General features: G+C 40.7%; 1 protein-coding gene across 2 annotated transcripts in view; it reads right to left on the bottom strand.

Moving 5' to 3' along the window:
* Positions 1-12935, bottom strand: part of LOC146656745 (putative E3 ubiquitin-protein ligase HECTD4) — a 41349-nt gene that overhangs the window by 18970 nt on the left and 9444 nt on the right. For both annotated transcript variants that reach the window (XM_085424515.1, XM_085424516.1), the window contains exons 9-42: positions 12683-12844; positions 12193-12306; positions 11963-12103; positions 11644-11879; positions 11408-11550; positions 11217-11287; positions 11015-11120; positions 10806-10926; positions 10569-10697; positions 10095-10219; positions 9573-9726; positions 9371-9474; positions 9029-9227; positions 8782-8901; positions 8592-8696; positions 8322-8485; positions 7924-8169; positions 7498-7690; positions 5715-5819; positions 5466-5558; positions 5220-5388; positions 4379-4514; positions 4142-4286; positions 3860-4026; positions 3531-3677; positions 3255-3439; positions 2978-3131; positions 1737-2017; positions 1421-1607; positions 1241-1322; positions 934-1136; positions 641-776; positions 371-553; positions 75-239 (exon numbers count right to left, since the gene is read on the bottom strand). In XM_085424515.1, the coding sequence (XP_085280641.1) occupies positions 75-239; positions 371-553; positions 641-776; positions 934-1136; positions 1241-1322; positions 1421-1607; positions 1737-2017; positions 2978-3131; positions 3255-3439; positions 3531-3677; positions 3860-4026; positions 4142-4286; positions 4379-4514; positions 5220-5388; positions 5466-5558; positions 5715-5819; positions 7498-7690; positions 7924-8169; positions 8322-8485; positions 8592-8696; positions 8782-8901; positions 9029-9227; positions 9371-9474; positions 9573-9726; positions 10095-10219; positions 10569-10697; positions 10806-10926; positions 11015-11120; positions 11217-11287; positions 11408-11550; positions 11644-11879; positions 11963-12103; positions 12193-12306; positions 12683-12844 (5171 nt within the window). The remainder of the gene's footprint in view (positions 1-74; positions 240-370; positions 554-640; positions 777-933; positions 1137-1240; positions 1323-1420; positions 1608-1736; positions 2018-2977; positions 3132-3254; positions 3440-3530; positions 3678-3859; positions 4027-4141; positions 4287-4378; positions 4515-5219; positions 5389-5465; positions 5559-5714; positions 5820-7497; positions 7691-7923; positions 8170-8321; positions 8486-8591; positions 8697-8781; positions 8902-9028; positions 9228-9370; positions 9475-9572; positions 9727-10094; positions 10220-10568; positions 10698-10805; positions 10927-11014; positions 11121-11216; positions 11288-11407; positions 11551-11643; positions 11880-11962; positions 12104-12192; positions 12307-12682; positions 12845-12935) is intronic.

The following is a 12935-nucleotide window of genomic DNA, read 5'->3' as shown; positions in this document are numbered from 1 at the left end:
CCAAAAGTGACAATCAGATTGCCACTTTTGGCCTATAATAAGAACTGTACATAACCTATTGTTGGAATTCTTACCTCAGATCTGGGAGTGCAGAGGCGTGATATTGGTACTGTCAGGATATCTGAAGCTTTGCAAGCTTTCCTATACTCGCAAGACGGAAACTTCACAGTAGCGATGCCCTCCTGCTCATTTATAGACATAACTATACCCACACTCCCCAGCACTCCTTTACCTACCACCTGCAGAGCAAAGGAAGCACGATAAAAAATGACAGTAGTTCATTTTTTCAGTGGTTTCAATGGATTGGATCACACCATCTTGATAAATATATGCAATAATAATGTGTGGTATCTTTGATATATGAACTAACCTGAACCTCAGAACCAATCTTGATAGTTTCTTTAAAGCCTCCAAGAGCACAGAGTGCAGCAACAGCCTGTCTGCCAATGGCCTGCAGTTTAGCCAGTTTTCTGCCACTGCTGCTGCCGTTCTCCAGAATACTCTCAGCATACTTGCCCAGCTGAGGGATAAACATTAGCGCCCGGGAGAGAACCTGCAAAACAGCCATGAGAAACACTATCAGCAAACAATATCAAGTATAATCATTGATATGGAGGTAAGAAACAGGATAATGCTTTACTTTCTCAGCAGTGCTTGTCCAGATCTGAGCAGTGTTGGACTCAGGAGCAGTGAGCAGACTATGAAGCAGGGCTATGACCTCTGCAGCCATGCTGTTGGCAACATGGCCACTGATAAATGGGCGTACCGGGTCTGACCTAATTAAGGCAGATTTTAAGAAGAAATGTTACAACCAAAGATCAGAATATGTATCTGCAACATACACCTACAACCTGGCAGTATCCACTTGCAAATATGACTGCAAATATTAAATGATTCATTTTGTATAAAATGTCTAAATCACAGAAACAGCACCTGGCCAACTCGGCATTCCTGTCTCTGCAAACAGCAGTCTGAGCAGTTTTCTTCTTGTCGCCAGCAGTAATGCCCCCAGCAGTCTCTTGGGCTAAAGTCTCCACAGGTGGACCAACGCTCACTATCAGACCAGACTGGGCCCACTTGTTGGCTTTCCTCAGGGCAGCAGATGCTTCTTCTGTAATCACCTCACAGCATCCACTCTAAATAACATTTAAAATAGGACAGAGATAAAGATGGCAGTTACAAAAAACAAAACAAAAAAAACAGGCACTTTATGGTTCTGGTTTAGTTATTTTTAAGTTACCTTTGTCATGTCTCTGTCCATCTTTACAACTTTTTCCATGTTTGCTCCAGTGCCCAGTCGAAAGGGACGCCCCTCAGAGCTGCTACATTTTGGAAAGAGTGGAAAAACAGTAAAGTCAGAAACACCCAGAGTAAGCTTGCAAATGTAAACCCAAAACAAAAATATGAGGTGAAATCATACCTAAGGAGTGGTTGTAAAACCTCATGAGATGACTGGTCCTCTCTCTTGTGGATAAAAATCGAAAGCTTGCCATCAACTGCCTCTCCCTCCTCCCCAACATCATCAGACTTGAGAGCTCCTTTGGAACTGGCACGAGAGAGACTTGTGTCTGGCTCAGAGGAGCTGGGTGAGAGAAGAGTCTGACAGCCTGGCAAATAGAATATAGGAATAAGAAGGAGAAGACAATTTTATAACCATCCAGTATAGTTGCTTTACCATTTTTGCCTTTATTCAGATGGTGGACAGCATTTAGAGGTTCTAGGTAAGAGAGACAAACCTGGTACTACATAGTCTGCCAGCTTGGCTAGCAGCAAGGCAGCAATGCGCGAGGCTGGATCATTGGCATCTTGTTGCTCAGCATCTAGCGTGTTAATGGAGTAGCTCCATGAGGGCAGAGCCACATTACCGCAGTCCTCCACACTCATGAGCGGCAGGGCAGCACGACACAGCTGCAGGATGATAAGTACTAGCTTTGGTGAGGGCCTCTGGTCGAGCAGAAGAGACAAGAGCTTGGAGACACAAGCTGGCTGGCTCAGGATGGCTTTCCCTATGTGGCTCCTAAAACATAAACATACACTGTATGAATTGTCGGTGTTGCGATATACAAAAACAGGTGATAATTAATAACCAAAAAAAAGTGTTAGAAAAACAAAAACATGATAATACATGGCGCACAATCCAAGGCCAATATAGCTATAGAGTCAGTCTCAATACCAGTTTTTTATGCCTCTCCTCTCTTTCAGTAACTACTACATTTCAGCCTCAGATCATCTAAGGTAAGGTGACCATTATTACCAGCATTCATTTTTCTACTGTTGTAGCTACTTCTCTCACACACTTGGAGACTCACTTCGATAAACAAAACCACAAAGTGAACTGGAGTTTTTTTTCTCTCTGTCTCTCACATGCTCTTGTTTGGCTGTTATTACAGTATGCTGTAGAACTGCAAGAACTGCAGGGAGGCTGACTGTTGAGGACTTAATTCTTGGTATAGTTGCTGATTTGTTATTAACTCTTTCTGTGGCTTCTCAGCTTCTCTCTGCACCATGAGTTACCGCTAGCTGTTCCATTAGAGTGCACTACTCAATCATTGGCTTCGAGTCCCAGGTGTGTCTGGTATTGCAGCTGGCTTAATAAGTCACTGCAGATTGGTGCCCTAATATAGCAATGTGATATTTAGAGTTCTGTGTATATCAGTAATATTTATTCACTTTGCTTTTGTCCCTAAGAAAAAATAAATTACATTTTAATATCCTCAATATATATTATGAATTTTATTATATTTTATTAGATTTATTACAGTCTTTATCTCATTTTATATCCCAGTTATAATCACCATGATCCAGCAGATGTCCATGCTAAAAATCTTGATCCACCAAAAGCTAAGATAAATAAACTTAAGTTTTTCAGTGTTTCTACACATCATGGTTTCTCATCATTTCTTTTAGCTACTACATTATGACAGTGCTACCATGAACACCCAAAACACACAGAAAAATTACATGAGATAAACTTTACCTGGAAAGATCATTGAGCAGACTGAGCACATCCTGTAACGCATCATTGCCGGCTGCCTGATTCCCACAGCATTCTGTGGCTCTTGCCAGGTGATTGGTCAGCAGGCTGGATACCTGTCTTGCCAGACCTGAATGAACTGCATCTGTAGATCCACCTTTGAAGAGTAAAAGCAAAGACTGTTAATCCATCATCACAATAATCATAATATTTCATCTTACAGCATGAAAAAAAAAAGCCTTTTAGGAATTTGATCAAAGTATCTACAAACTTTTCATACCTTCCACCTTCTCCCACTCAATACATCGGTTGGCCAGCACCTGAAAGGCTGCCCAAGCCATGGTGGCCACCTTCTGTTTTTTGGTCTGCTTTTCATTTGAACTGCATTCCCTCTGCCCACTTAAGCTGCACAGGCTATCCATAAGCTGAACCAGCCCACTGCGAACGAGGCACTGCTCCTCACTCCTATGATAACACAAGTAAAAAATTAGGGTAAGCAATCAAGGCCTTGGTTGCAGGAATATTAAACGAGATAAGTTAAAATAGGTTTGCTTGCCTGGTGTAAGGGATTGTGCAAAGTAAGCCAATACTGTTGGCACAAGCAATTGGGTAGCGTGCACATAGTGACACTACAGACGTCATGGTCTCCCCAAAGGCCTCCTGCACCTGCTCTACCATTCCCCCACAGGTCAGCTCCTCAATCCTGCACAGATGGCACACAAACAAAAAGTTTAAAAAAAAAAACACAATTCCAAATGTTTGTTTATAGTTTAACCTGACAGCTCAAAATCATAACTACAAGAATATATATATTCTTATATTTCATCAGTGTGCATAATCAGAGTACACTCAAATTTACATTTGCTGTTCCTCCTCTAGTCTTACCTTGGTCCACCTTGCAGTACCATAGTGACAGGTCCTACTAGGTGGGTGACTCCACCAACTCTAACAGCAGCAGTGAGCAACTCCCTCATATGAACAAGCGCCTGCTTTCGTGTGCTGCCTCGCCGCCAACGTGTCTGCGCAGCAGACAGGAAACTACTGCTTGAGACCTACAGACAAAAGAGCTACAAATTACCTTAATGCAAATCAGAATTCCATCCATTTATTTGAATGCATCTATGCCAAACAATAAATTTAAAGCACTGGCAAGAGTGAAAAACCTACAGCCTGATCAGGTGTAGTTCCAATAAAGGCAAAGAGTTGTCCCAGCAGCACACTGTATGTTGGCTTGTCTCGGCTGTCCTCTATGGCCAAAGACTGCAGCAGGGTAAATGAGCTGCTGCGATGACTAGTAGGGTGGTGTCGCCTTCTGAAGATAAAAAGGTTTGCAAATACAGTCAAACACTCTTTATTCCTATAAGTTACTTGCATTCCTTTTATCTAATACAGACAGAAGAATACCTTTGTGGCGCATGTGTAAACTCCAAGTCTTGGTTAGCAATCATCTCCAAGTCAGAAGGTGCAGACATGCTACGCAAGAAGACTGGCTGCTTCACCATGGGGATCACCGTCTTGGCATCAGACACAGACTGAGAGGCTGAGAAAAAACAGAAGAAGAACTGGGTGAAAATCAAACTTTAACAGTTACTGACATCTAATTACACAGAAACACAGATACCTATAAAAACTTTGCTTTTTTTTTCTCCAATGGAGAAACATCCCAAGTCTGAGTTACATAACAGTAGCCATATGCTTAAATCTTAATATTTCAGGAGCGTAGATGATTTTAATCACAGGTCTAAAACATCTATTTAAAGCCGTGGTTTCCAAATAGTGGTCAGTGAGTTGCATAACCATATGTTATTACTGCATTATACTTCACAAACACTTCTGGGTGACTTATTAAATTTCAGGTGCAGTACTTTGAATGTACTTGTTTTCAAAGGATAATAAAAAGCCATCACACACTGGGTATGAACCAGCGGCAGCAAGACAGTTGGTTAGATTGTATGAAAAGCTTTGAAAAGGTAATACATGTAAGGCATATGCTAGTGCAGTCAACACTCATGCAAAAAAAAAATAAAATCTGATAAGATGCTTGACTCAAATAGCCTGAACGTGTCTTTGTCTGACAGTATAATCAAAAGTTATACTCTCGTTGATGTGCCTTGGGCACAACAAAAATTTGAAAACCACGAGTTCAAAGAAAGAAATCTTTAATTTCAGTCCTGCTAACCAGCAAAGCATCACTTGGAAACAACACCTGTAACAAAAGATGGCAGACAAACAGATACGCATTTACCTGGGCCTGGTGTGCCAGCAGGTGTGCTGGTTAGACTTCTGCAATGTGGAGCGATGGTGACATGGAGCAGTAGCTCAGTGCGGTTCATTAGACTTTTCACCAGAGTTTTAGTTTTAGCAAGAGGGCTGCTACTTCTGATGTGTTTACTGTTCACCTCCTGAAAGAACTTCTCCCTGTTATTGCAAATAAATACTGTTAGAAAACGAACTGACCTGTAAAAGTGTAAATGAGCTACATAATTAATACTTGCCTCAAAGCAAGGACAACATTTTCCAAATCACTAAAATCAAGTGGGACCTCCTTCAGTGAGCAGAGTAATTCCAATTCCTTCATTTTGTTCTGGTGATGTTAAAAAACAAACAAACAAAAAAAACAAACAAAAAAAGAAAAAAAACGAGAGACATAAAACCAAAAAGACACAAAAAGAACAGACTTAAATAACTGAGATCTTATCATTGGTTGATTACAGAAATTAGTGTATCTGTGGCAGTCTACCTCAAAGAAGTGGTAGTCGTGAAAAAATGGCGTGTTGTTCTCCAGTTTTCCTTGTTGGGCCTCCTCTACCTCATTCTGCCATTTCTGTTCCAATTCTGCTACACTCTGAAAGCAACACAGGAAATGATTAGACACAGTATTAGTCTTCCACTCTTTTTTGTCTTAAGGTCTGTCTGTTTATTTATTTATAGGTACTCTTTCTTTTTAGAAAGATTAGATATTCTTATTTCTTTTTTGTAGGTACTCTTTAACATTAACTTTATTTGAACTTAAACAATTGATTGATTGATTGATTGATTGACTGATTGATAATACTTTATTCTAGTGATGGGTCGTTCGCGAACGAAATGGCTCTTAGAGCCGGCTCTTTGACGTGAACGACGCGAGCCGGCTCCTTATCGCGAGCCGTCACGTGGGTTTTCTTTTTTTTTTTTTTCTTTCTCTCAGCCTCTCTCTCGCACTTTTTTTCCGCTTCACTCTGCACGCGAGCCTTGTGCTTTATGCTGGGCAGAGGGGGGAGGGGCGGTAGTTACACTCAGTAGCACAGGAACAGAGCCAGAGAGAGAGAAAGAGAGGCAGGGACAACAACATTAGAAAGGTATAGTAATCATCCACAACTATTTTCAGTTGCAGATGATAAAGGATTGAGAAAGTTTATTCATGCAGGTCCATATGACAGAGAATATGCATGTTCTTTTAGTTTTCATATTATAATTTATATTTAATTGTGTTGTGGTTTGCAGTGTTTTGTGTTCTTTTCACTTTAAATTTGTGAAAGGAAAAAGCTGAAAATTTAAATAGTTAAAACTTGAAATGTGAATAGTTGATTTTTGTATTATATGATTTATTTATTACATTTTATGTGGAGTGAATAAATAAAAGTATATTTACGGTGGCCCCTAGAGACAAAGCACATACAAACTTCAAATCACGTACGAACTCTGAAGCATGTACAAACTCCAAAACACGTAAAAACACGTACAAACTCCAAAACACGTAAAAACTCCAAAACACGTAAAAACACGTACAAACTCCGAAGCACGTAAAAACTCAGAAGCACATAAAAACTCAAAACACGTACAAAAGACAACAGAAGTGCTCCAGGATGCTGGGCGCAGTGTTGAGCCTTTGTTATCTTGTGGCTACACAAGCCAGCAAGTACCAACAACCGGATTTGGTGTGTGGTAATAACAGGTAAATGAACTTTTTTTTAAATTATTTGAATATATATATGAGTGCCTGTGTATAAATACACAAACAATACACACATGCTTTCAATTGTGTAATTTAAGTGATCTAGTAGCTCGGCTTTGGAAGTTCAGTTCATGCTAGAAATGTGTTTTGGAGTTTGTACGTGTTTTGTCTCTAGGGGCCACCGCATATATTTATATATAAACATATATAAATAAAACCACTTGTTAGTAATTCCTTTTGTGCATAATTTTATATTATTGTTAATAATAAATTAATTAAAGCAACAAAACAACCTGAAGAGCCGGTTCGGAGCCGAAAGAGCCGGCTCTTTTTAGTGAGCCGAACCGAAAGAGCCGGATCTCTAAAAAGAGCCGGAAATCCCATCACTACTTTATTCATCCCGAGGAAAATTGGCTTAATAAATTAACCCAATAAATTAAACTGCTCAAATAAAGAATTCTAATCTTAACCTCTTATTTAATAGCATGAACAAAAACTGAAAATACAACAATATCTTTCACTTGTTGCAAGCATAATTAATCGATAAAATACTGTTTTCAAAAAACCTTGATGGTCAGCATAAACTTACCTGCAGCTGCCGCTCCATAGCATTAATCTTCTTAAAGGTCTCAGCCATGATCTTACAGAGCAGGTCATATTCCTCTGTGTGATCCTCGCGGTATTGGTAGTTGACGAGTGACTGAAGCGCATCCACCAGGCTCAAATGTTTGATCACGCAAGATACTATTACCTCTTCCATAACATCTGGTCTTATCACCTCCCTTACAAAAAACAAAGAACAAGCTAAAAATTATTGTGAAGTGAATTAACATGAACAAAAACCTTGATATTAATATCAACTCTGTTGTGACTCTTGACTTTCCTTCAGAATATATAAAAACCAGAAGCCCTAAATTAGTGGGGTGTTTGTCTCAACCATTTAGGGAGAGTGACAAATCCATGTACAGTATATAGATGCCATACTCTGTCAAGACTGAAAGAATTAATTTCTTACTTTATGCTTGGGCGGAATTGTGGTCGAGCCCTTCCGGACACTTCTCGAAGCCTAGACATGATGCCCGGAGGAAGGCGAATTCGGGGCAAGTCAAAGTAGGTCCCTGGCATAAGGCCTGGAGGTGGGATGAGCACGTCAGCTGGGTAAGTGAACTCCCGATCCTCCTCAATAGTGAGTGGCAGAGGTGAAGGACTGGGCGTGAGGGCTGGAGAGATGGCACCATTTGCTTCCACCTGCCACTGACACCTAGAGGGAAATTTCTTTTTACTCATTTTAGGCTGCTAGCAGCTCAGCTTTGACTCAACTAGATACCGAAGAAGAATATGTCCTACATGTAAGGATTACTACATCACATTTAGTTACTATTAATGGGACACATTTTATTTTAGCTCCGTTACCTTTGCAGCAGCTTTGAGCAGAGCAAATCATGGCAGGCCTCCTCCTCTTTTGTCACCTCTGGCCCATTATACAGAATGCGGAGCATTGAGCAGGCCAGCACTGACAGCCCCAGCGCAAGGTCTGCCAGAAAGGGGAGACCTCCAGAGACATCTTCTGATGACTCCTGTAAAAACAAAAAAAGATATACAGGATCTTCAGACTACTTCAAAAAGTAAAAATAAATAAATAAATTATATAGAGAGAGATGTTGACGACATTTGAATTGTTACCTGAGCTCTGACAGTGCAGGAGAACCCCCACATGGCTTTATCAGGGGTATTATGTTCACGTCCACTTCTCATCTCAAAAGAAAATGTCACTGTGTCTCCTTCAACCTAAAGCAGAACACAGAGCAAAATGTAGCTCTTCAAACTATCTATGAACATCTATCAATGAATAATTCATACTTGCTTTTATTACCTTCACAAGGTCTTTGGGCCATCCTGTTCCCAGGACACTGCGACTGCCATAACCCAGAGTGTTTCCTCCATACTCTGCTACTTTACGACTATTGGTGTTGGGACCGGCATAGATAACCAACTATAATAATAGAGAATGTATTTGTTTAAAAAAAATCCACAATACCATTCTTCAGAAACTGAACAAAAAGATGTCTAAAGGTGAAGTATGATTGTGTCTCCAGCTCGTACACAGGAAGAGTCATTACCTTGTCATAATCATACTGTGATGAGCAGCGAGAATCAAAGCGAAGGTACAGGCACCGGGCTCCTGGGATGTGTACGGTCTCCTTGAATTTGTAATTGTCCCTTACAGGATGCACAGTCTCTACTGTTTTCCCAGCAGCCCATGGAGCAGGGATCTTCAGTCCTGTCAGGAAGCCAGGCTCTTCACGTTCATCAAGAAGTCTATGATACAAATAAGTTAGTCATTTTAAAATTTGAGCTTAAGACACAGCCGGTGCCATGAAGAAAATCACCTCTTCAAAATATTTATTATGCAGAATAACACTCCCTGGCTTAATTCTTATGGTGAAATCTAGAAAACTCACTTGTCATCAGCAGTGCATGTCTTTGCTCCCTGGCCCAGAGAGCCACCAGCAGGCAGAGACTCTTCAGTAAAAAGCGGAGACTGAGTCTTTAGTAACAAGGCAGTCTGAAAAACAGAGTGGAAAAAAGCAACTTAATAACAGCTGCTTTTTCTACTCAAGGAAATATACAAGAACCATCTCCTCCTTGACTGACAAAACTGACCTGGCTGGTATAGAGCACCAACTGCACCAACTGAGGCATGAGGGCATCAGCGAGGGTGAGGGTTTGCAGGTTTGGGTGCATCAGAGAGGTGAGCAACACCGGCAGCAGGTGCCCAAGCATAGTGGCCTTGGTAATCTGTTCCAAGCCTTTCAACCTTAACAAAATGAAGATAAAAAACAAGTGAAAATTTTAGTTTTGCTGTTAGCAGAAAAAAAAAAACAAGATGAGAAGAGGAAAGTCTGGCACAGTGATTCTAAGAACCTGCTTTAATAAATACCACCTCCCTCACTGTTCCATTTTGTTTTAACAAGATCAGCATTAATCAGGTTCAGTTAAATCTTCTTTCATGGTGATATAGTACACAAGACCCAACAAAGCGAATTTCATGTCTAGTTTAATTTCTGACAGGTACATTCTGGTCTTACAGTGATACAAACTGGCTTCAAATGTCTTCGTGCAATGTTCCAACATAAGTGGTAAAAAGATTTTAAAGGAATCAAGCAAACGTATTTAAAAGTTCACCTGGTTTCTCTGTCAGCTATGTCGCTGTTAATCAGAGCAGTGGTGACCTGCTGTAGGGTTTCCAATACTTCATCACATCCCACCAGGATTTTGGTTGCTAAGGACAGGATGCTGCTTTGCAGCTCCTGAGGATGACACAGAGTAGGCCCACACTTACGTAACACTGCTTCCAAGATTTTCAGTAATTACATTCACTCAATATGTAACTATTAATACATACTCCATGCCAACAGATTAAAAACAAACTCTAGATTGTTCTGTTTCATTGCTGTCATCAGTAACCTTGAGTATGAACACACCGTTTTTCAACAAATAATAAATGACATCACAAAAAACTGCACTGCGCACAAACTCTTCAGCATTACCCTTAAAGAACTTCAAAAGCCATTGCTTCATTTGGTGTGTTGGTCTCTCATTGACACACACACAGACTCCACTTTCAAAAAGGTAGGGGTATTTAAAGGGGATGTTTACCTGTACCTTCATTGTTTCCCCTTGTAGGGAATTGTCACTGTCATCACTATCATCCGGACGGATAAGAATGGTATTACTGAGGAGGTGGTTCTGAACAGCCATGAGGTAGCGCAGACTAGGTGAGACCACCTAGAGAGAAGGGAAACCATCTTAAATTGTATGAATGCAATCTTCCAAGCCATAATGATCTTAGTCTGGATTGATAGCATTTAAGTGCTGCTGAATTGATATTCATACTGGCACAGTGGAGAGCAGTTTCTGGAAGTCATCTCGGGCGACAGTCTGACATTTGGTGATGAGGAGGCAGGATTCTCGGACTACAGTCTTGAGGATACAATGCAGCAGCTCATCATTCAATCTGTAAAAGAAGACAGATTTCCACAACTTTAAACAAACACAGATCTAAAGAGAAAAGATAGTATTGTTGCCACAAGGCTGCCACTTGCCTGTAGTGGTCATCCTCTTCACTTCCAAATCTATTCTTCTGCAACTGTTCTGCCAAATTTGTAAGGATGACATCCCGAAGTTGAGACAATCCACTGTTTCTTTCACCTGAATATTAAAGGTAAAAAACATACACCATGTGAGAAATAATGAGAATAAAATACAGGAGGTGTCACTTAAATTAAAGCCTGAGCTGCCAATCACCTTCGGTTAGAACCAGTTTCAGTAGTTTGTTGAGTTCAGCCTCCCCCTGATACAAAATATTGAGGCCTGAGCTACAGAGAAGAGGTAAAAAAAAAAAAACAACAACAACAACAAAAAAAAAAGGTTCATTAAAATGAAATCATGATCACAAATCCAACCATTACTTCTGTCTTTGAGTAATTGTAACTTACCTAATAGCCAAGCAGACTTCTCTCTGAATTTCTGCTCCTATCTGGTCCACTGGAGCCATGAGCAGCTGCCACAGTAGGAGTCCTGCACGGCGCACACTCTCCCTATTCTGCTCTGACTGAGGATTGAAAAACCTAAACACTACCTGTAAATGGTAGAAAATATACACAACAACGTTAGAATCACACAGAAAATGCTAAAGGTTTTTTTGGCAAAATTCAGCTGCACCCAAAATCACCTGAAACACAACTAAGATACAGTGGATGATGCAGGTGTCACCATTGACCATGGCCTTTTCCATAATGTCACAGATGCTGCTGAAGTGACGGGCCTCAATGGGGTGTTGTTTTCCCAGTAAGGCCCCCAAGGGCAAACTGTTGCTGCTGGCTGCCAGCAAGTTGAGCTGGTGGATACACATAGCACCTACATGATGAAGCAGCTGGTTGATCACCTCGCCAGTGGCCACAGTCTCCTCTGTTAAAGGACAAATTATGCAGATCTGTCACTTTTATGATTTAATCTTATAAAACAAGCCACTTGTTGTTTACATCACCTACCTTTGGGTTCTTTGATGACGTGGCTGACACCGAGTCTATGGCACACATGATGAAAGGCTTGGTTCCCGGGGTTGCACCACTGATCTATGTAATCACTGGAGCAGGTCCAGATCAAGTTGTTCAGTGCATCATAACACGCTCCTTCAAAGAATGCAGAAGTAAAAGTTATGTAGTGCGTGACTATTTGCCGCACGTAAGTAGAAGTAAAATGTGACAAGTTTTCAGCTCACCTAGCCCTGCCACCTGGGCTCCCCTGCCTAAAGAACTGCCAGGAGCATCAATGAGGTCTGCGCGACTGCTGAACTGACCATCAGCCAGGTTAAAGACCAGACTGGAGGCCAAAACTGAACGAAAAACATAAGAGCAATAGTTAATAAACTCATGACTTAAATTATGATACAAAGCAGTGGGGGGTGGGGCATTCCCAAAATTCTCATTGACCATTAACATTAACTCATTAACCCATCAAGATGTTACTATTTTAAATGCTGTGTATTCACCAGCAATTAGCCACTGTCATAAATGATGCTTAATACTTATTTGGAACATCAGATTTAATCAGATTTATACAGAATATCTACAGGCAGCTAGTAAGCTTAGTGTCAGACTTTCTAAAATTAAAAATAAAATAAATAAAAAGTAACCAAAAAACAAGTGACAAAAAACTCAACATAATCAGGATTTAGCAGTGAGCCTGTGCATGTGTTTGCATGCGCTTACTTTTAAGTGAGGAGAGGCTGCTGGTACCTCCAAACAAGGAGCGTGTGGCAGAGCTCCCAGATACACCAGGAGGTGAAACCAGCATTACCAGATAGGTGCCACAAACATACATCGGGGTCCTTCTCAGAGTCTTTAGAGGGAGTCCACAGCTAGTATTGACCGCTACAAAAGGATTCAACAAAATATTTTAAAAACCACATCATCCAAATGAATCACAGCATGTATGAACTTTGGATATTTATAGTTTCTCTAC

Source organism: Rhamphochromis longiceps, linkage group LG12 (assembly GCF_057381845.1).
Source record: "Rhamphochromis longiceps isolate RC_006_pf linkage group LG12, R_longiceps_female_GT1.1, whole genome shotgun sequence".
NCBI lineage: Eukaryota > Metazoa > Chordata > Actinopteri > Cichliformes > Cichlidae > Rhamphochromis > Rhamphochromis longiceps.
Note: the sequence above shows the minus strand (reverse complement) of the source record. Positions and strands in the feature narration are given on the sequence as shown.